Genomic DNA, 21,902 nt, shown 5'->3' with positions numbered 1-21,902 from the left:
CAGTTAATGCCAATTATTGGTGGTTAAAGCCAATTAGCATCTAATGTAACTATTGAGTTACATAAATAACTGGCAGGATTCTGTCACTTGTGCATGCAAGTTAATAAAATTAAGGGGAATGTGTTCAGATTTAAGATACTTTTGGTTTGCTTGCAGAGTCAGGCCATGCGGATTGTCCGGACGGTAGGGCAGGCCTTTGAGGTGTGCCATAAAATGAGTTTGCAGCATGCTCAACAGAATGCTGATGGACAGGCAGATGGGGCCAGTGATAAGTCTTTGGAAGAGCAGCACCTAGAAGGTAACAAACAATTCACACACAAAAAATTTAGTTTTTTGTTTGCCATAGTATATATTGCATAGGCTAGTATGAACACATACATTCAGTACTGCACATGCACATTCAATACTGCACATTGACCTGAACATGTATACCCTGGAAAAAAGGAGAAACAGGGGTGATATGATACAGACATTCAAATATTTGAAAGGTATTAATCCGCAAACTAACCTGTTCCGGAGACGGGAAGGCGGTAGAACTAGAGGACATAAAATGAGGTTGAAGGGGGGCAGACTCAAGAAAAATGTCAGGAAGTATTTTTTCACGGAGAGAGTGGTGGATACTTGGAATGCCCTCCCGCAGGAGGTGATGGAGATGAAAACGGTAACGGAATTCAAAAATGCATGGGATAAACATAAAGGAATCCTGTTCAGAAGGAATGGATCCTCAGAAGCTTAGCGGAGATTGGGTGGCAGCACCGGTGGTTGGGAGGTGGGGCTAGTACTGGGCAGCATCATTATTTGGATAGGGCTGCTGAAAATGCAGATAGGAGACTTGCACGTTAGCAACTCTCACTAAACATAGGTCCCTTTCAATAATGATCCAGCAGTCTCGGATTCTGTACTGGACCAAAGTGATCTATGGTAGACTTCACTTTCATCTAATTATAATGTGTACCTACAAATACTTCATAACAAGTTGTGTTAACATTTTGATCGCGATGACTGGGGGTGGGGATGCTTTTCTGCTCCTGAAATACTTGTAACATTCAAGACTGTTTGATTTTTTTGTTTTTCTTCCCTAATGCTGCTGTATGAAGTGCGTCTCCTTACGGGAGCTGAAAAGGAGGATACCGAAGAGGTGAATATTGACCTCGGTGGAGTCTGCCAGCCTGAGAAGGGGAATGGTGAATTGCCATCCAGCAGGTTGGAGGTGGTCATCCATAAATCTGCACAGCTGTTAAAAGAACAAAATGGCCAGGTAAAAACGTTCAGTCTCTATTGTGTGTTACATATTTGTAAATAAATATTTCGTATACACATGCACAATATATGAAAGGAAATAGAGAATATTATAATAACTGTAGTCGTATTTTGGAAGCTGTTTGGTCTGCTGTTCTGTTCCTGTGTATAGCAGCCTAGTAGTAGTACTTTTGTGTACAGGACAGCTTAGATGCCAAGCAGAAAGGCTCTTTGGTGTGAAGTGTTTACCTACCTAACAGTCAGGTAGACCCCACTCTGCCTAACATAGCCTAGTGGTTAGTGCAGTGGACTTTGATCCTGGGAAACTGAGTTTGATTCCCACTGCAGCTCCTTGTGACTCTGGGCAAGTCACTTAACCCTCCATTGCCCCTGGTACAAAATAAGTACCTGAATATATGTAAACTGCTTTGAACGTAGTTGCAAAAAACCTCAGAAAGGTGATATATCAAGTCCCATTTCCCATGGGCGTAGTTTGGTGGGGGCGAGGGGGGGCAATGCCCCCCCAAACGCAGGGCCGGCATGGCAGGCAGCTCTCCCTTCGTCCCGCCCTCAACTCCCCGTTCCTTCTCCACCCCCCCCCCCCCCGGCATGTTTTACTTTTTTATTTGCAAAGGCAGCGACGGCAGTAAAGAAGTAAACACTGCAGGCTCGCCTCCAGCTTCTCCCTTCCCTCACGCAGTTGTCCCGCCTTCGCGGAAACAGGAAATGCATCATGCGGAAGGCGGGACTATGTGAGGAAAGGGAGAAATTGGAGGGAGCCTGCAGTGTTTACTTCTTTACTACTGTTGCTGCCTCTGCAAATAAAAAGGTTAAACTATAAAGTCAGGAATCGGGTACCGGAGGGAGTGGAATGATCGCGTGTTTGGGGGTCAAAGCTACGGACCGGTGAGAGGTCATCATTCTGTAGACCACGGCTAATGCTCTGGCCCTGCTGACTTCAGTGATCACATTTCTGCTCAGATCTGGTACAAAGTTGCTGAAAGGGATCAAGCACAACAAGGTGACTGACAGCTTTGCAGTAAAATCACAGGACAGAAGCGGCGCATGCACTTAACAGGTCTTTACAGAGCACAGCTCTGTTGAAGCATATTTTATGGCCACATCACATCAATTGATATTGTCGGTTGCAGTTATCCTAATAATTACAGGCAAGATAAGAAGACAGAGAATTTACAAGCAGAGAAGTGGGTGGGATGAGATTAACAGACTCTGCAAAACGCAATCCTTCTGGGAAGGTGGAAAGGCTGCTGTGCAGCATCAACTAGATTATCAGTCTGAAAACAAACATCTTGAAAGAAAGGGAGCAGTTAGTGGGTCATTAAAATCTTTTATCTCTTACAAAGCAAATGATAGCCAAGCACCCCTAAAAATTAGGCCACAAGTTCTCCCAAGTGTATTTTAAGCACGGAAAGGGTTAATAAGACTTTCATTCTAAGCAGTGTGTGGAAAGAAGACACTAGGATCAAAGCGAATAGAAAAACGAAATGATCAGACAACAAAGGTAGAAAAAAGTATTTTATTCAGAATTTATTAATTGGAATATGTCAGCTTTTGAAAAATGTGCATCTGTGGTATGGGAAAGGGGGTGGGGAAATACTACTGGAGAGGAAGAGGGAGTGCTGGGTAAGGAGGAAGGGAGAAAGAGCTGGCTTTTTTGGGAATAACCAAAAAATATCTCATACATATTCATTATGGTTATGCCCCAAAAAAGCCAGCTCTTGCTCCCTTCCTTCCTTCCTCCATATTAGCGTAATTTGCATATACATATATGCAAATGAATATGCTCCGCCCCTTCCTTTGCCCCCCCCCCCCCCAAATGAAACAGTCAAACTACGCCTATGCCATTTCCCTTTCCCTTTCCCTATTATCTAGGGAGAAGGCCTTTTTTTTGGTAGTCAAAAGCTCTTGCCTCACAGACATTGCTGCTGCAAATGTACCTTCTACATGTTTTCTTTGATTCTAGAACATATTACCTAATGTCACCCTAAATTTTAAGTAAATACAAATCTGAGACGAAGTCTTTATTTTGTATAAATAGGTTCATATTTGCTTCTGTTTATGATGCCACCTGAGCCAATATTGGTCTCCAGAAAACTCTTTTCTTTGTAAGTGCAGTCCTTGGAAATGGAGCTAAATCTGAACTGGGGCTTTTTAGCCCTTAAATACAGTATTCCCAGTAGTTGATCCTCGGTGCAGGTCTGCATGGATTTGTTTGAAAATGCATGAATGATTTTAAGCAATAACTAAAGAAGAAATTTTGTGTTGGGATAATATGCTTTCTAACGTTGGAAATGTGGGAAATAGGAGCCAGTCGTTCTATCACATTTAAATGATCTATGTTAATGGGTTTAATGAGAAGCTGTCGACTAAGGCGATAGCTTTTTATGAAGCCACTGAATTCTAAATAAGAACTGGACAGAATCAGGAAGCTGATCCTATGAGGAATGCAATAAGCACACACTGCTGAACAGTGCTCCAGAAAGAGACCTTGTGTAGGGAACGATTTTCTTATCTCCCTTTTTGAGAAAATGCAGCAGTCTTGCCTCTTTTCTCTCTTGTATCTTTTACTCTGGAATGGCGATAGCCATGACGGAACAGTGTAAGCCACATTGAGCCTGCAAATGGGTGGGAAAATGTGGGATACAAATGCAACAAATAAATAAATAAGTATTTAAGCGCAAGAAACAGACGCCAATGCGTGCTTTCACTTTTGGGTCTGCTGTGACTTGCGCATATTTGTTTCTCACGACCAGTACTTAAGGGCTTGCATGGGCTTCCTTCTGCTTTCAAAAGCAAACAGAACCGGCAGATTTTGAAGAAAGAATAATGCGAAATCTTCTTTTCCAACACCCTAATGCCTGCTCCAACCTGGCTTTTATATTTTGCAGCGGTAAGGTAGTTTTGTTTTGGGCACTCTCTTCTGAGCATTGGGGAGGAATACAAAATGACCTCGTTTTCATGAACTTGACTACTTTAGCATGCTACTTGTGCTCTTCATCTGTGCACTCGTTGGTTTCTGCACTTGGGGCCTCTGAACGCTCTACACAGGGAAATGCAGGACCTACGTTTAGTTTTGAGCATCAGGGTCTGAATGTTTTTCAAAGTAGCTAGCAGAAATAGTCTCATTAAAGCCTGCATTTTCAAGAGTACCGTTGAACTGAATATTAGTAAGTGATACTGTATTTTTCAAGAGATTGTCATAAGAACATAATGGGAATAGTGAGTGTAAGTGCTCCAAGCCTTAAGTACAAGAGATATACTATTAATTCTCCTTTCCAGTAATGGCATTCCATTAACTTCTCGTGTGTGTTTTCCATCTGGGAAGTATGTTAAAATGCATGTAGAAAACTGAAAAAGATGGACACATTTATCAGGATGATTTCTGAGGAAGAGTCTGCCTTGTTAGGTCCCAGAACCTCATGGATTATTTTAATTTAATTATTCACCAGAAACTGGCTCTCTTCCACGGTGAGAGGATCTGGAATTTTCCAGGCCTTTCCAAATTTGCTTAAAAGAGAACAGTTTTCAAGCTCTGGCCTGGGATTTATTCTCTGGTAGAATGTTAGTTTTCCACGTGCATGTCTCTCTTGAATTAGAAATGATTTGTGTGTGTGTGTGGTTTCGTTGTTTGAGCTGCCATAATTTAAAATTCTTTTAATGCTAACAAACTAGTCAAGGGTAAAAGGACTACTTAAAAGCTAGCTTGTGATGGTCGTCTAGGGATTTTGTCTTGCAATTAGAGCACTTGTATTTAGTGTGTGAAATTTTATTGTCTGTAAGTTCCCTTTATATATATTGTTTTGCCATATTTCTAGGTATTTTTGTATTATTCAGCATGGTCTATTCGTACTTTATGCAGTATTTCCTATTATGTATTGTACTTTAATATTTTGTATTTGTTTGTTAGATATCATACATACTATTACCAAATTAGAATTCTTCATGATATATAGCAACAAATATTTATAATAACATTAGGAGGGTGTGGCTAGCTGTCCATGCTGAGTTCTATATGAACGCACTTAACAGAGGTGTGCACAGAGGAAAAACTTGGTTTGTCTGACCATTTTTCCCAGTTTTTTCTTTTACATATTCCGTAACCTAATACAGACTATTGCAACGGAATCTATGCGGGATGTAAAGAACAACTCACAAAAACTCCAGACCGCTCAAAACACAGCAGCCAGGCTGATATTTGGTAAAACATGATTCGAAAGTGCCAAACCCCTCCGAGAAAAACTGCATTGGCTCCTAATGAAAGAAAGTATTACCTTCAAAATCTGCACCCTGGTCCACAAAATTATCTACGGCGAAGTCCCAGGCTACATGACAGACCTCATAGATCTACCAACCAGAAACACAACCAGATCATCACGAACATACCTAAACCTCCATACCCAAACTGCAAGAGACTCAAATAAAAGCAACCTATGCATCCAGTTTCTCCTATATAAGCACACAACTATAGAACTCACTGCCAAAAGTTGTGAAAACAACCTACCACCATCTAAACTTCAGGACATCACTAAAAACCAACCTGTTCAAAAAGGCATACCCTACTGACCCAACATAGGTGCCTACACTCTGCAACACAGCAAAATCAAAGCTCATAATGGACACTATATAACCTCTCCTCTCTTCGATCCCCATTGTGCCTGAACCTTAATTGACCACAACATCACCATGTATTTGTTTCTCTACCAGACTTGGCGAATGCCTTTACGGTACTATGTAAGTCACATTGAGCCTGCAAATAGGTGGGAAAATATGGGATACAAATGTAACAAATAAATACATGTTGATTTTAATAAATATTGAATGTGCATTTAAATCTTAAATGTGCACTAATTTGTAAGTTAAGGCGTGTTAATTCTATCTAGCACACTGTTTTTAAGGTACACAAATGAATGCACACACCTGCCTCAGAAGTTGGCTCTTGGTCTTGTGTGGAGGCTGTAGTATGGTCACTATAGTGTGCCTGCCATCCTGCTCCTGACAGACGAAACTAAGGGATAAGACACCCCACTACTGTCATTCGATCCTCATGTTATGCTGAAAGAACAACAGGGCTTTGCTCTGGCAGTTCACAGCCTCTGCAATCATATAATCTGTCTGTATGGAAACAAGATAGAAGCCAGAAAGTCAGTATGCGCTTACCCTGCTTAGAGGGGGAGTAGGAGGAGTTGATGATGCTACAATCTGCTGGAGCTGCTCTAAGGAACAGGAAAATCAAGGGGGAGGCAAGGAAAACAGAGAAACAGAGAGTACCTTGAAGGGGAAGAGGGAATAGGGTGAGTGTACTTGGGTTGGTATGGCGGAAGGTGGGGGTGCTGGTGCTAATGCAAGGGCCACCACATATGTTTTGTAGGTGTCTGTTAGTATGTGTTCTGTGCAATGTTCCTTTTAATTGTAACACTTTTTTTTTTTTTTTTGGCCAACAAAGCATTATCTTGTACTTGAAGTATCTTGTCCTTTAAATCCCATCTCAGCATATCACATGCCCTTTTAACTTTATACCGACTTATTTACTTATGATCCATAAATCCATAATACCCCCGCTTCTGAACTCCATGCATGCCTGGCTGAGATTTGGAGCCTTCACTGGCCCAAGCGCTAGTTTGGGCACGAGGTTCTTCCTTTTATGCTGCTTATGGATGGTCATAGTTGTGACGGTTCTTCCTACAGCGCCTTCAGGTGTGGCCTATGGATCCTGCCCCCTCTCAAATATCTCACACAGCAACTCAGAACCCGAGACCTGTAAAGAGTTCAGTTCATTTAAAAAAATAAACGGTGAGTTTATAGAAGGATATAGTTGAAAAGAGAGAAGAAAATCTGTTCCCCCCCCCCCCCAGATAGAAGTTGTGTGGTTTTTTTTTTGTTTGTTTGTTTTTCCATGTATTTGTCTTTCATTTGTTTGCTTTTCTTGTTTAACTTCTGGTGTTAAAAGTTGTCTTCACGGCAATGAGTGGTTGGAAGTGTCGAGTGGTTCCTTAGTGGGTTGGTGAGGTGGGAGGGTTGGGGGTGGGAGGGGCGGGTAACGGGAGGGGGATACCTTTCATGTAACACCTTAAAAATGTATTGAAGTTCGTTGAGGTTAATCTATGGATGTTAAAATTGTGGGAACAGGGTGCACCAGGTGATCCTTTGTTTGCTTGGATAATATATGTAACAGTGCATATTAATAGTTTGTTTAAAGAGCTTATTGCTATGCTTTAGTGTTAAATAAAGACTTCATACAAATAAAAAAAAGTTGTGTTCACGGCAACCTTTTGAATCATAAAATGAAGGCTTTCGTTTTTGGGAGATGGGGAATTCATTGTGAAAGCTTTGAACTAGGTAATCAGATTTGTATATACTCTGGTGGTTCGCTGCATACTGTGCTAATGAAGGGCGGTCTTACCATTCGGGCAACTGGGCAGTGTCCGAGGGCCCAGAGGCTATACCTGGATACCCGGATGCCCAGCGCGCCGCTGGTGATCTAGTGGCCTCGGGGGGGGGGGACTTGTTCCTTCCATCCTGGGCTGCCACTATTCCCCCTCCGCATTTTAAAAATGGCAGCCGAGACTCCCTGTGGAAGTCTTGTGAGACTGTCGACACCTGCGAGACTACTATGGGATAGGAAAGAACGTGTCGTCGTCCCCCCCCCCCCCCCCGCAGAGGCCACCAGACTACCAGGACCCCTCAGGTAGGACTGGGGCAGTGGTGGCCTCAGCTGCAGCGGCAGGGAGGATGTTGAGTAGTGGCCAGGCGAGGGGCCCAGACCACCCTCAGTGCCTGGGGGTCCAGACTACCCTCAGTCTGCACCTGGTGCTAATCATGTTTTTGGGTGGTTCTGTTTATGCTGAATCCTTGGTTAGAGAAAATCTTGGTTCTTTCTCTACTGCTCTGTTAACTGCAGAAGTCACTGTTCCCAAGAGTCAGGTTAGCAGGTGCAGTAAGATCTGAAAACTCATTAATCTCTCTCCCTTGTTACAAACAACAATCTGCTCTTTGTGGAAAAGCTAGGCTAGATGAAAAGAAGCAGTAGCTCACCTCTGCTTCTGCCAGCCTCAAAAATGCACTGAAAGTTTGATTTTTGGTCAGAGGTAGGCTGCTGTACTTTAGGAACAACTTGCTGGAGATTATAGAAGATTGGTGTTCAAAATAATAAATCAGCTCATGGTCCTGGTAGATTTCACTAGCATAAGACCAACCTTTAACAGACTCAAGCCTATTGACATAGCATGAAGAGCAACTTCATCTCAGTCCCAAATTTCTCAAACTTAGAGCTCCTCAAGAAGTTTAGGACATCTTTTATCTTTTAGAAAAACTGCTACAATTACATCTGACCAGACTAAGTGCCACTAGATTTGCAGACTTGGTAGGAACAATTGTCAGGGACCAACATTATGTCCAATTTATAAAATATCTTTCATATTGTAGCTTTCAGATTCTGGATTAAAGACTAGGGGGTAGATGCACTAAGGTCCTCGGAAGAGCCGTTCCTTTACCGATTCCATAGCGAATCGGTAGGGAACAGCCATGCATCAAGGAAATGGAATGCAAATGAGCTGCTCGTTGTAGCTCACTTGCATTCTCTATTCCCTCGGAAACCAGTCAACCGGTCGAGCATGCGCAGAGCAGCCAAGCATTATGCTGGCTGCTCTGTGCATGCCAAAGACATCCAAAAAGGATGTCCCTGACAAGCATTTGTCAGTGCCACGGGCCAGAGCGCAACCTGCAGCCGCTGGTACACCTGGTGATCCCTGCTGCCCCACTCTCGGAAGATGGGGGTGGATTGCGGCTGACCGTGCAGACCCTCCTCCCCAGGAATGCGCGGCTCTGGGGGCGATGGGGGGTGAGAGTTGCCCCAAAATGACCACCACCGGCATCGGGACATGTGAGGACGTCCAAAAAAACTATTTGGACGTCCCTTTCGATTATGCCCCCTCCAGGTCTCTCTCAGCCAATCACAGCGCATTTAGCTGACACCGGTGACAGCTAAATGCACTGTGATTGGCTGAGAGAGACCTGGAGGAGGGGCATAATCGAAAGAGACGTCCAAATAGTTTTTTGATTTGGACGTCCTCGCAGAAGAACACCCATCACAAAAAAATCTGGGGAAAAACGTCCAAGTGTTCGTTAGGGTCGTCTTTTTTTTAATGTTTCAGTGAAGGACGTCCATGTTAGGCACTTTAGAAGGACGGCCCTGATGAGCAATTGGACGTCCCGCGCAGCCCCAATGAGAGGTACAGACCTCCCGTTAGATTTTCTACGGTTAGGCAATCGGGGAAAACGGTAGTGCATCTCATTACAATACGATTTCTACACAATATAATACTAATTTGCTCATCTGCATTCCGTTTTCGTTAGCTGCTACCGTGATCGGACAATGCCCTTTTGTGCATGTCTTGGTTTACTACTTGCACGTTAAACTGCCTAGAACCAGTTTAAAACCCATGTTAATGGCTCGTTAAGTTTAGTGCATCTGACCCTAATTCTGTAAAAATCCACTGGTCATCTGTTTCAGGTATTGTAAACTAATCACTGGGAAACACATATCTGGCCACACATTAATATTAAGGATCTTGCAAGGACTCATGAATTCTCAACCACCCACTAAGATGATGACCTTTTTTTTGGGACCTCTGTACTGTACTTGCCCAACTTCTTCTGGCCTCCTTTGAACTGTTAAGACAAACACCTCTAAAAATAGTTACTGCAAGGAGGAAGAATGCTCTGCAATCAATTTCTGCACAGACAGCAAGTGAGCTTCAAGCTTTTGTACACTGAATTGTGGATGGCCCCACAGGTGTATGGTGAACAAAGTTTCATCTTAATCAGAACATCGTTTCCCCAAAACCTGTCTCACAAAGTTAAGGACTAGACCACTGATTTTCACACTTGGCTTTAAACATAAAACATGCATCAGCTGCTGGCAAAACTAGAGAAATACACTTCAAGAAATAATATAGTTTACAGGCTTTACAAATCCACTATTTTGTCACAAAGCATCATTATGATTTTTTTAAACTGTGGATGAATAAGTCATCAACAATCTCAGAATTCAGTCTATCTCTCCTGTCTTCCATAGTCCTTTCTGCAATAGAAAATGTCGTCTCAGAAGATGTACTGGGTAGCAGGAATACACAGGATCCCCTGTGCAAATTTTTCTAGTTGTGGCCAGCACTTCTGCTTGTTTTTCCAAAAAATCAAAACATCATCATGTGCATCACTCAAACATAAATAATTGTCCAGTTCATTATCAGCCTTCAAAGTAGAGAATGACATGGGGACAAAGTTTGTCCCTGTCCTTGCGGGCTCTGCCCCCATTACCACGGGTTCCTATACCTGTGTTATTTTCTAATATACTTTCATAGTGAGAGGATAGGCAAAGTGCTTGTTTTAATAACAGCCTATATCTAGACCTGCCCTGGGTTGCAGTCTTGCTTAAACAGTTTACAGCATTTTCATCTTTAAAGTCACCCATTTGTGTGGAGGTATGCCCTTGCTGTCACCAGGGAAGTTGCTTACCTATAATGGAGGTTCTTCAAAGATAGCAGGGGAATACCACAATTTGTCCCTCCCAGTGTTGTAACAAAGTGAATGAAATTACTGTACTTAAGTAAAAGTTTTTTGTTACTTTTACTTGTAGAGAAGTACAGGAAAAAATGTTGTTACTTTTACTAAAGTAATTTTACCAAGTTTTACTACTCTTACCTAGTTACTTCTGATGTTTGCAGTAAAAAGTAAAAGTGACAGAGCCCTAAATGATGATGCCTCAGTAAACCAAATGAAACAGCAAAACCTGGAACAGGATTTTGCAATTGCAAATCTCGTCAAACAAACAGTGGATCATCTCATCTTAAATTTTGGTGTTCAGGGAATACAGCCTATGAGAACAGTAGAGTTGCCTGTGTTTGTTGAACTGGCTACTTAGTCTCCAGTCAAACAGAACAGTGATGAGTTTGGTCACTTTGAAGCGGAGATTTTTATTTATTTAGATTTTGCTCACACCTTTTTTGAGTAGTAGCTCAAGGTGAGTTAACATTCAGGTACATGGGGTATTTCTCTGTCCCTGGAGGGTTCACAATCTAATTTTGTACCTAAGGCAATGGAGGGTTAAGTGACTTGCTCAAGATCACAAGGAGCAGCAGTGGTGAACTGGCCACCTCTGGATGTTAAGTTTGGTGCTCTAACCACTAGACTACTCTCACTAGCTGAAGCTGGTTGCAGTTCTTGCTGATCAGACATATGTCTCTATTGCAACAGACTGCTGGACATCCCATGGAAAAATTTACATTGGCGTGACAGTCCACTGAATTGGTGTCTGCTTATTTAGCCTTAAGACTGAAGAGTTTCCATACATTTGACATTCTTGCATCAGTTCTTGAAGATATTCAGAGTTTGCCATCAGATGAAAAATAGTTTGACAACAACGGACAATGATTTCAACTTTGAGAAAGCCTTCCCTGTAATTGGACAGCATGAAAATGATAACGAAGATGAAGATGCAAATGATGAATTAGCAGAACTACTAATACAGATGATAATGACAATGATGATGATAAAGCATCCTTTGCTGTAAGGAAGTCAAGTGTTTCAGGCAGAGATTCCTTTGATCGGTTCTTGCAGACCCAGTTAAAAGGCATCAGTAATATTGTGGCCTGGCCTGATTTGAAGGAACTTTTATCAGACTGAACAATCCACTTCCTGATACTGCAGTTGTTGAATACTTTTTTTTAGCTGTGGTGGATTAAAAACTCACAAGTGCACTCACATGTGTGACAATCATTTTTCAAAATTTAGTTTTACTAAAAGCAAAGTAGATTCAATTGTAGAGCAATAAAAGTGTTAGGGATAAAAATGTTAACAGTAGTTGTATGCACTGTACTAATGATACATTTTACTCAAAAAGTATCATATTAGGCAATAACTTTTTTACTTAGGTAAATTGTTTAATGTGTTCCTTGTACTTTTACTTAAGTATTTAAATATACATTTATTTTTACTTTTACTTAAGTACTTTGACCAATACTAGACCCTCCTCCCACTGGTTAACCTGTGCAAGTAATTCACAGCTACGTCATAGACTGCTGTTGTGCTGCCATTGGTAGCATGTGGTGTTGATGGAGGGGGGTGGGAGGACTAATTTCAAATACTTAAAAATCTGTCTGGAGAGCTGCTGTCACAGGATGACATAATCCATTTGTCTGAGGAACTCCCTATTACAGGTAAGCGACTTTGATCTAAACAAGAACAGCCTTCCTAAGGTTTGTGATTTGAATGCTTGGAGGGTGTAAAATCACTTGCAGTTCTAACTGATTTATATACAATTTTAATTCTTTCGTTGCTTGTAGTCCCTAAATGTACATGTGAAGGAGGTGTGTTTCAACAGGATGAGGACATGTCCGTGGTCAGAATATGGCGGAATATTTCCATTTCCATTGAGATTTGAGAATTATTTGTGCTGAGCATGGACAAATCAATCTCCTAACCCACCTTAGAACATAAAACAACTTTGGACATAAGAGCCTCAAATACTGATAATTGGGGGAGTTTTTTCACTTTAGAATACTTGGTCTTTATATAGCAAATGGTGACATCTAGTGGTAGAGAGACTTATGTATTTATTCTCCTTGTAGAAAATGCAACAACCCTGAAATTCTATTAATGGTGCTTAAAATTTGTGTTCGCAGATTTAGGCGTGTACCTAATTTGTGCATGCAATTTAATTGAATAATGAGCCAATTAGTGCTAATTGGGTGCTGATCAATTGGCATTAATTGGCCTTAATTGAAATTTATGCACGCGTTTTTGGTTGCTTTGATTTGCGAGTAAATTTTATACATGACTCTGCAAAGGGAGCGCAGCCATGGGAGGTTCATGGGCGGATCACGGACATTTCTAGAATTTATGCGTGCTGTTATAGAATGAGAGGGATCTGTGCCTAATTTAGATGCAAGGATTTACACTTGGGTTTACTTGGTGTAAATCCTCATATCTAAAGTTAGACACTAAGAGCATGATTCTAGACGTGGTACCAAAAAAATCTGTGTGGAAAAAAAGCGCTATTCTATAAGCAGTGCTTCACATTAGACGCAGCCATTTGCACCAGCTGAAATGTGGTGCAAATATACGTGCCTACATTAGATGCATAACCCTGTTACTCTATAACAAAATATGCTAATTTTAGGAACACCCCTGTTACACCCATGACCTTTCCATTTCTGCGCTCCCTTTTTCAGTTTGTGTGTAAATGCTAATTAAATCTAATTAGTGCCAATTGCACGTTAAAAGCTAATTATTGGTGCTAATAACCTTCAATTAAATTGTTGTATGCCCAAATTTGCACGCACAATTTTTGGTGACATTTTTTAGAATTAGGGGGTAAGCGTATTCTATAAACTGCACCTAACTTTCATAGGAGCCAACTTTTCAAAATGATTGGGGGGTGCTGAAATTATTTTTTTTTTTACAGATGGTGCATTCCCCTGCCCCCGCCTTAACATCTTGTCTGCTGCAGTCTTCACCTGGGTAGTGGCAGCGCCACTCAAAGGCTGCCTGCAACCTGCACCAGGACTTCTTCCCTGAACAGTCCCCCCCTCCCCCTGTACTGTGCAAATATAAAGAGATGCAAATTTCAAAAACTGACATATTTCAATCACTATAATATAGGTTAACAAATACAAATAAAACAAAAAATGTAAAATATGATGATAATATTTTATTGGACTAAATACATTTTTTAATTAGCTTTCAGAGGCCAAAACCTCTTTCCTCAGGTCAGGACAGTATACTGCTGTTGGTATTCAGTTCTGACATGGGAAAGGAGGGCCTAGTGGTTAGGGTGGTGGACTTTGGTCCTGAGGAACTGAGTTCGATTCCCACTTCAGGCACAGGCAGCTCCTTGTGACTCTGAGCAAGTCACTTAACCCTCCATTGCCCCATGAGCCTGCCATGAGTGGGAAAGCACGGGGTACAAATGTAACAAAAAAAAAACATTAGTCAAAAATGTATTAAAATTAGTCCAATAAAGAGAGTACCTTTTTTCCATTTTCTGTATTTATTAACACAGCTACCACACTACTTTATACTAAACTAAAAATAAAATTCATTTTTTCCTACTTTTGTTGTCTGGCCATTTACTCTTTCTAATTGTGTTCATCTCAGTCTCTTGTTTCTTCTTTCCTTGTTCTTAACTTTCCCCCTTTCCATCCAGCATCTGCCCCCTCTCTTCCCCCTTTCCATCCAGCATCTATTTTCTCCATCCATGTGTAGTTTTTCCCTTTCCCTCATATCAGTCAGTATGCATCCCCTTCCTTTTTCTTCCCTCCCCTCCATCCATGTCCAGCATTTCTTCTCTCCGTCCCTCCATCCATGTTCAGCATTTCTCCTCCCGCCCCTCCATCCATGTTCATCTCACTTCCTTTCTTCCCTCCCCGCCATCCATGTCCAGCATTTCTCCTCTCTTCCCTCCATCCATGTGCATCTCCTCCTCTGTCTTCCCTCCCCTCCACCCGTGTCCTATATTTCTCCTCTCCCCTCCATGTGCATCTACTTCCTCTGTCTTTCCTCCACTCCATGTCCAGTCCAGCATGTGCATCTCCTTCCCTCCATCCATGTGCATCTCCTTCCTGTCTTCCCTCTCCTCCATACATATCCAACATTTCTCCTGCCCTCCCCTCCACCCATGTTCAGCACCCCCCCCCCCCATTTTAAACAGTTTGTATTCATTTAAATATAGGGGCTGAGATTTAAATGTATAACATCACTATTGTGTACCTAATCTGTTTTTGTGGGGTTTATTTTTGTTTAGCTAAGGGAATGAAGGCCAGCTATTGTTAAATAAATATGACTTAAAGCAATTAGCCCTTTTGGGTAATTATATATTCCTGCTTCTATCCTTATTTGGCGGACATGATTGGTGTATCTTTTTATTTGATTATGAACTTCATTTTCTTACTGATCCTTTTACTTGGAAACATTCTGCTAAAAAAAAAAAAAATCCACCAATTAATCCCAAGAATTGTCAGTGGGATGATGTTCAGTTGCTAACTGGAATTGCTTTACACTTGCGATGCTCTGTGTGTTAGCTTTCACTTTTCAATTGTGTTCCCTTTCACTATGAGAGCAAAATAGATCTTTTTAAAGCTGGATTCTTATAAATAGATATTTCTACCCGTACAATCCAGATTTAATCTCCTTTGGATCTTTGATATAATAAAATCCTTTTTCAAAAAACACAACTCGTAGCACAATTATATCACAGATACTTCAGGATCCATTCATGTTTATCCCAGATCCTCACTGAGGATCCTGAAGTATCTGTGATATAATTGTGCTATGAGTTGTGTTTTTTGAAAAAGGATTTTATTATATCAAATATCCAAAGGAGATTAAATCTGGATTGTACGGGTAGAAATATCCCTTTCACTATGAGCACTTAGGATTTTGTTGAACTTATTAAGGTTTTATGCCATTTGCAAGATTGACCAACTTTTTCCCACTAATCGGAGCAGTTTCATCAACTCAGTCTACAATATTAAAGATTGGATAATTTGATGTGCATTCTAAAATCTGACTGCGTCTTGAGTTCAACATCGTCATTTTTGTGTTTTTGTCTTGAAGGATGCTGAAAATGACTCCTTGTACAGAACAGCATCCCAACAACTGCTTTCTCCTGGCAGCTCTTGTTCATCTGCCTTGTCAACCCCACTGGCATCGCAACATCGTCTCCAGCTACTCCAGCACCAGTTACTGCAGCAACAGCAACAAACGCAGGTGGCTGTTGCACAGGTAAAGCTCTGTGTACTGAGTGCTTCCTCCCAACAAATGCTATATGATCTTATTCGTATTTTTTCCAAGTCTGAAAAGGTCTTTCCTACTCTTGCAATTACGAGAGTGATCTACAGTTACCAGACCTGTCCAGAATATGTGGGTTTATGCCTGCCTACCAGTGTATGGAGACAAAGAAATAAAATAGTTCTGTGGAATTTGTCCCTTGAGGGCAGTGTGCAGTCATAGACACTCAATAGTTCTTTGTTTCCAGTGGATTGTGATGGTTGAACTGTGTGCAGCTCCTATACTGGTTTCTGAGGCAGTTCCTGACCTAGTTGGAGAACTATGTGCCGGTAGAGCAGAGGGGTGTGAACTATGTGCCGGTAGAGCAGAGGGGTGTGATCCATTTATCCTGGAGCAGGGGTGATACTTGAGGGGGTGGGGGAATCAAACTCCTTCCCCTAGTTGCCACTGCTTTTTCCTGTCTCCTGAGAGGAACAGAGAAAAGAAATTGCCTTGGGTAAAAAAAAAGAAAGCACAGCTTCAAGTACATAGTGTTTTCTATTCACTGTATAGTGTCAAGAGTTTATACCCGTTCTGCAAGGGGTAAGCTTTTCTTTAGTTTAGCCTTACTCAAGGGAACTTGGATTACAAGCCAAGAATTGTGACTGGCAAGGGTGCTGCCTTGTTAAAGCATGTTGCCTACTGACACAGCGTGCGCTCCTGTGGTAATTTTGGGGCACGCTGGTCCCAGTGGGGCACATGAAATCCTGCTCGCTTTCTGGCAGCCATCAGAGTTTCTCTTCCCATAATGGCTGTTCTTTCAGTTTTTGTTACAGGGTATCCCCCAAAGAGGCCACCAGCTCTTTTGCAGGAGAATGGAAGCATTTTGCAGGGACCTGTACAGTCCCATGGGTGTAAAGCATAGAAAGGAATCCATTTTGATTTTGCTCCTTCTGAAGCTACTCAGTCTAACATTTTGTTATTGTAACTCTGATTACCAGACTGAGGTGGTTTAAGGAAAGCTCCTCTCAACTTGAGAGGTCCTAGAGAATCAGCAGCCTAGTGGAACCCCTGGAAACAGGGATTCCATATCCCCAGAATCGTCTTCCTTTTCACAAAGCTTTCCTGTTGCAACACTCAAAGGGACCTCCAGTGCAGGAATTCCTCTATTCTTCCATGTGTGGGGCAGATGTAAAGGCTAAGCACAGGCATTTGTGTATGCAGGAGGAGTTGATCTCTCATTTTGAGCTGTCAGCAGAGGCTTTTTTCTGCAGAGGGCCCCTTGTGACTGGCTCTCAGTCCCTGGCAATCTTAGAAGCTGGAGAACTTTCTTTGAGTAAAGGAGATGATAATCCAGTTTAAGAAGCATTGTGTTCTTTGTTCATCCAATGTTACAGCCTCGTACTGGAGGGGAAGGGGAATCCTTGAGAGAATTTGTAACTTTTCTTGAAGGTCTTTCCAAATTATGAAGCCTTACAGGCTCAGTTTGTACGGGAGTGGGTCACTGATTATAGGACTAAGATGGAGTAGAGCTACAGTTAATCTCTACCCTTTGGGGCCTAATGAATAAGAAGCTGCGCCAGTCTTAAGGTGCACCCTTAGTATCAGCGATTTTTAAAAAAAAGTTACAAGAAACAGAATTACCAGTCCTGGAAGGCAGCTGTCTCCTAACCCAAGAGAGTCACATAGACGAACAGTGGATCCAAAAAGAAATCCTCTCACAAATGGTGTTTCCTAAACAAGGTTTTTATTCACATCAAATGAATAAAGACCTTGTTTAAGAAACACCGTTTGTGAGAGGATTTCTTTTTGGATCCACTGTTCGTCTATTTGACTCTCATTTCTCCTGTGGAGAGATCACCTTCTGTAGGTATTTGCTTCTTAACCCAAGAGTCATAGGTTCAAGACTGGCATGCCTGATAGCTATTTACACTGAAGGAAAAAAAAAGTTGAAAATTTAAATAATTCCAGTAGATGATTCTGTGCTTAAGCATGTCAAGATCACAGGCTAGTATTCTTCTAGAAACCTACTTTTGATGTTTCAGATCCGATTTTTAGCGCCATAGATTTTAGAGCTTGGCAGCATAGGGCCCAGCAGAGTCATGGCGTTGGTCGCTGGAGATTTATTGAAGAGTGTACAGAGGCTGCACATACAGAAATGTGTTCAGTTGAAGGGTTAGGCACTGTCTGTCTTCATTGGAACATCTATAAGAAGCATGACTGCGGCACTGTTGACCACATGCCTTTATGGCTGAGAGATTCTCTGCATTTTCCGTTACCAAGACCCATGTAGTCTTCCTTTAAAAGCATGATGATATTCCAAAAAATTCTAGAGAAGCTGGTGAACATCTTGGGGGAGCCTAACCTTCAGGGGGGATATTTGAAGATAATCCAAGCTGTTCACACAATTGTCTTTTTAGAACTGTATTTTGCAATGCAAGAATACAGGCAGCCTTGTTTTCGTCCTTCAGGGTGCTCAGTTTTATATGCAGTTGATCTCCTCTTAGAATGGCAAGAAAACAAGGTTAACCAGGGACCTTTTGGCTTTGTATGTCCCTAAAGTTTTGTGGTGAGGCCCAACAGATTTGTTTCTCTCTGTCACAGAAAAGTGGGCAATAGTTTCTATTTACCTTTGAAGAGTGTGGTCATGGTTGTCATTAGGCAAGATCACACTCTGCAGTTCTCTTGTCCTCTCACATTCTTTTGTAGTTCCTTTGTGTCCTGCCCCTGCCATGGTGGCAGCCATTCTTCCTAAACTACAAAACTTTCTTAAATCTAGAACTAGTGTTTCTGTTCAGAGACACGTGAGAGGAGTCGGATGATATTCTTTTTTGCATTTTGGAAACCTTTAGATGAGAGAGAGAGAGTCTAAAGTCTGCCAGCCACTCATCACTATATTTGTTCTCAAAGCAGTTTACATTTGGCTGCAGCATAAAAGATTTTTTTTTGTATTTTTTTTTTAATTCTGGAGCACTGTTAGCAGTTTGAGGAATTCTCTTTAGTTTTGCAGCTGCTCCAAGAGTGCTTTCTAACAATATCTTTATTTTGGTAACTGCCTGTTTTCGGCCAGTACACAACATAAAAGTGAGCAGGTTTCAGCCCAGTGCAGTTTAGGCAATCACAAGGCTAACTAATTAACCTCTCTTCAAGAGCAGACTAGTTCCCTAGGTTGATTTGAAAGTTGCTCACATATATTTCTGTGTTTGGTGTCAAATTGTAATTTTTTAATTTATGCAATTTTATAAGAAAATCTAAATTCTTGCTTAGGCATTATCAACACACTTAAGGAAATTTCCAAAAACCAATGAAGAAAAAACTCCTCAAAAACAATTAGGTAATCTAGTTTTAGAAAATTCCCATATAGGGGGACACAACAAAGGAATTGGGCAAAATCTTTAAACAACAATTCAGGAAAATAAATGTTAAGACATCGCTAAGGCTGATAATGAGTACAATTATTCTGTACCGTTAACTCACTTCACTTCCAGAACCATAGATGTAACTGAAATAGGAAATCAGCGATCAAGAAAATTCTTCAATTGAACAGGGTCTTAAAATATAGTTTGAATTATTATAATTAACAACACATAAACATTGAAACAAGCAAAAAAGATGCTCCAGAGGAATTAACTCTGTCTCGTTGCCGAGAAAGGCTTAAGCCTCTCTTGAGAATTTCTAGAAATACATGGAAAAACAAAGATTTTTGACCCCAGTTCATTTCTAAACTTGTAAACAAACAAACGAAAACACAATTTTAACATCCAGATTGTATCACATTCTGGTGCAAAAGTCACTAGGAGAGTCTCCTTGGCCAGCAATTTCTAAATTGGAGTCTTCTACCAGAGCAGTTATATCCAAACTCCCTTGCTTTCTCCTGGGGAAAGATTCTCTTGTCTTATTCTCCCATTGGGTTAAAAAAAAGTTCTAATAATAGGTGGAATAGTCTCAGATGGAATTTTTAACACCTTCATATAATAATTGTTTCAACATATCTAGGGGTGATGTCAATTTTCCTAGAGCTATATTGACAAGTCTCAAGTTCAGTCTTTTAGTGTAGTTTTCAAAGACCTCTTATCTTCACCTAAGGACAACTTGAAATCACTTTTCCCCTATGCTCCATACACTTATAAATTAAATAGTCATTTTCATCCCTTCTATTTGCCTATACCACTCCTCCTTCCCTGTTTGCACTGATTACATGGAGGCTAAGATGTTATTCACCCATTTCATCAGGGACACCTTTAGCCCTACTAACGTTTCCCACAAAGCATCCATAGATAGTTTTAGGTTTCGGGGGAAGTGCACTAATAAGAGCCGGCACTAAGGTTTGAAGCCTCTGTACCCTGTTCCAGAAAATTCCCTCCTGACATTCAGCGTTGTTGACTCTGAGTGGATTCACTGTGTTGTTCCTTGAATCATCCTTCATTGTTCCAGAGTTCAGGTTCGGCTCCACTATCAGCATATCGACCTGCTCAGGAGTGATTAAGCTATTCTGAAATCTGTGCACACTGATTTGAGGAGCCTGCTTCGGTTGGGGAACTCGACATCTTGAACTAAATGAAGATGAGTCTCCAATGCTGAAAGGGACACCCTCTCCTAGCTCAGCTTCAGTGAGTTGATTCCTTGCTATCTGCATGCTGGTGACAACCGCATAGCGGGAGATGCTAGCCTGCACCATCTGCAGTGTCCATGGGGCAAGAGTCGAAGATGTAGTGCCACAAAATGGCCCTTCCATTTCTCCATCACAGGTATGCTCAGAGCTTACCCACACACAGTTCATTCCTTGGCAGCCCTTGAAGCATTGCATATTCCTATTTCCTTCCCACATGTGATTGCTTCTACACCAGAAGGAGCTTTGAATATGGTCTACATGCATGGACTGGGTTCTTACCAGCATTCAGATTTACAATCATGATCTTCTCTTATCCTCCGGTTGGTCACCACACTGACAGAGCTATCGGTGTTTGCCTTAGAAGTTGAAAGCATGAAATCAGCATGCAGTGGTGCTTTGGTTGAGCACTCAGCTTTGAGTTGGGAACCTGAGGACTACCTGTGATATAGTAGTAATAGCTGATGCTATCCTGTTTCTCTGAGTGTTCTCTGTCAGGGTCAGGTGCTGCAAAGTGCATGGTCCATCAACTGTCAGACAAGGATGGTTCAACTACTACTGCAGTCCTTCAGCTCTGTTCTCTTGATGGAGCAGTGAGGATGTCTTATGTCTGTGTGACAACAGTAACTTGCTACTTCAGTCAAGGGCAGGAGTTCTGAACCCAGTCCTCGGGACACACCTAGCTAGTCAGATTTTCAAGATACCCACAATGAATATGTGTGAGAAATTTGCATGTGCTACCTCCATTCTAAGCAAATTTATCTTGAAAACTTAATTGAGAATTGAGTTGCGAACCCCCAGGAGATCCATAGTGATGTCTAGAAAAGTGCTTCTACTTGGGCAGAAAGAGCTTGCTAGTTTGTCAACAGTGCACATTCAAGCTTTCTCTCGAGAATAACTTTTTCCCCCAAGGCAGTTGTGAATGGAAATGACCATGTGAAACAAATGGTTGATGCTCTTTATTTTTAGACATCCTAGCTATAACAGCCAACACTAGGATTCTATACTTCTTTGGCAGTAGGAGGCTCATTTCAAAGTTCTGGACATATGGTAGCTCTGACCTGTGCATGCTGCTTTTTCTCACTGCCCCTGTGTTCCTTTGGGTGTAATAAAAGATTACCTTTCACCTTAATCCACTTTTTTGATACCGCTGGGTTGGTCTTATATTCAGCCAGTTGCCATGATTTTCCCAGAAGAACGGATTTCTACTTCGGGGACCTGTTGTCAAGGAGTATCCATAGCCATTCTCTCTTAACAACTTGGTTCTGAG

At 41.5% G+C, this 21,902-nt stretch overlaps 1 protein-coding gene across 3 annotated transcripts in view; it reads left to right on the top strand.

Moving 5' to 3' along the window:
* The window catches only part of LOC115472985, a 130,897-nt gene that overhangs the window by 84,869 nt on the left and 24,126 nt on the right, over positions 1-21,902 (top strand). For 2 of the 3 annotated variants that reach the window (XM_030207551.1, XM_030207552.1), the window contains 3 exons: positions 157-298; positions 1,098-1,258; positions 15,871-16,038. In XM_030207551.1, the coding sequence (XP_030063411.1) occupies positions 157-298; positions 1,098-1,258; positions 15,871-16,038 (471 nt within the window). The remainder of the gene's footprint in view (positions 1-156; positions 299-1,097; positions 1,259-15,870; positions 16,039-21,902) is intronic. The other variant, XM_030207553.1, reaches the window with a different exon arrangement.

The sequence above is a fragment of the Microcaecilia unicolor genome, chromosome 6 (assembly GCF_901765095.1).
Source record: "Microcaecilia unicolor chromosome 6, aMicUni1.1, whole genome shotgun sequence".
Lineage (NCBI taxonomy): Eukaryota > Metazoa > Chordata > Amphibia > Gymnophiona > Siphonopidae > Microcaecilia > Microcaecilia unicolor.
The sequence above is the reverse complement of the archived record's forward strand: the minus strand, read 5'-3'. Positions and strand labels throughout refer to the sequence as shown.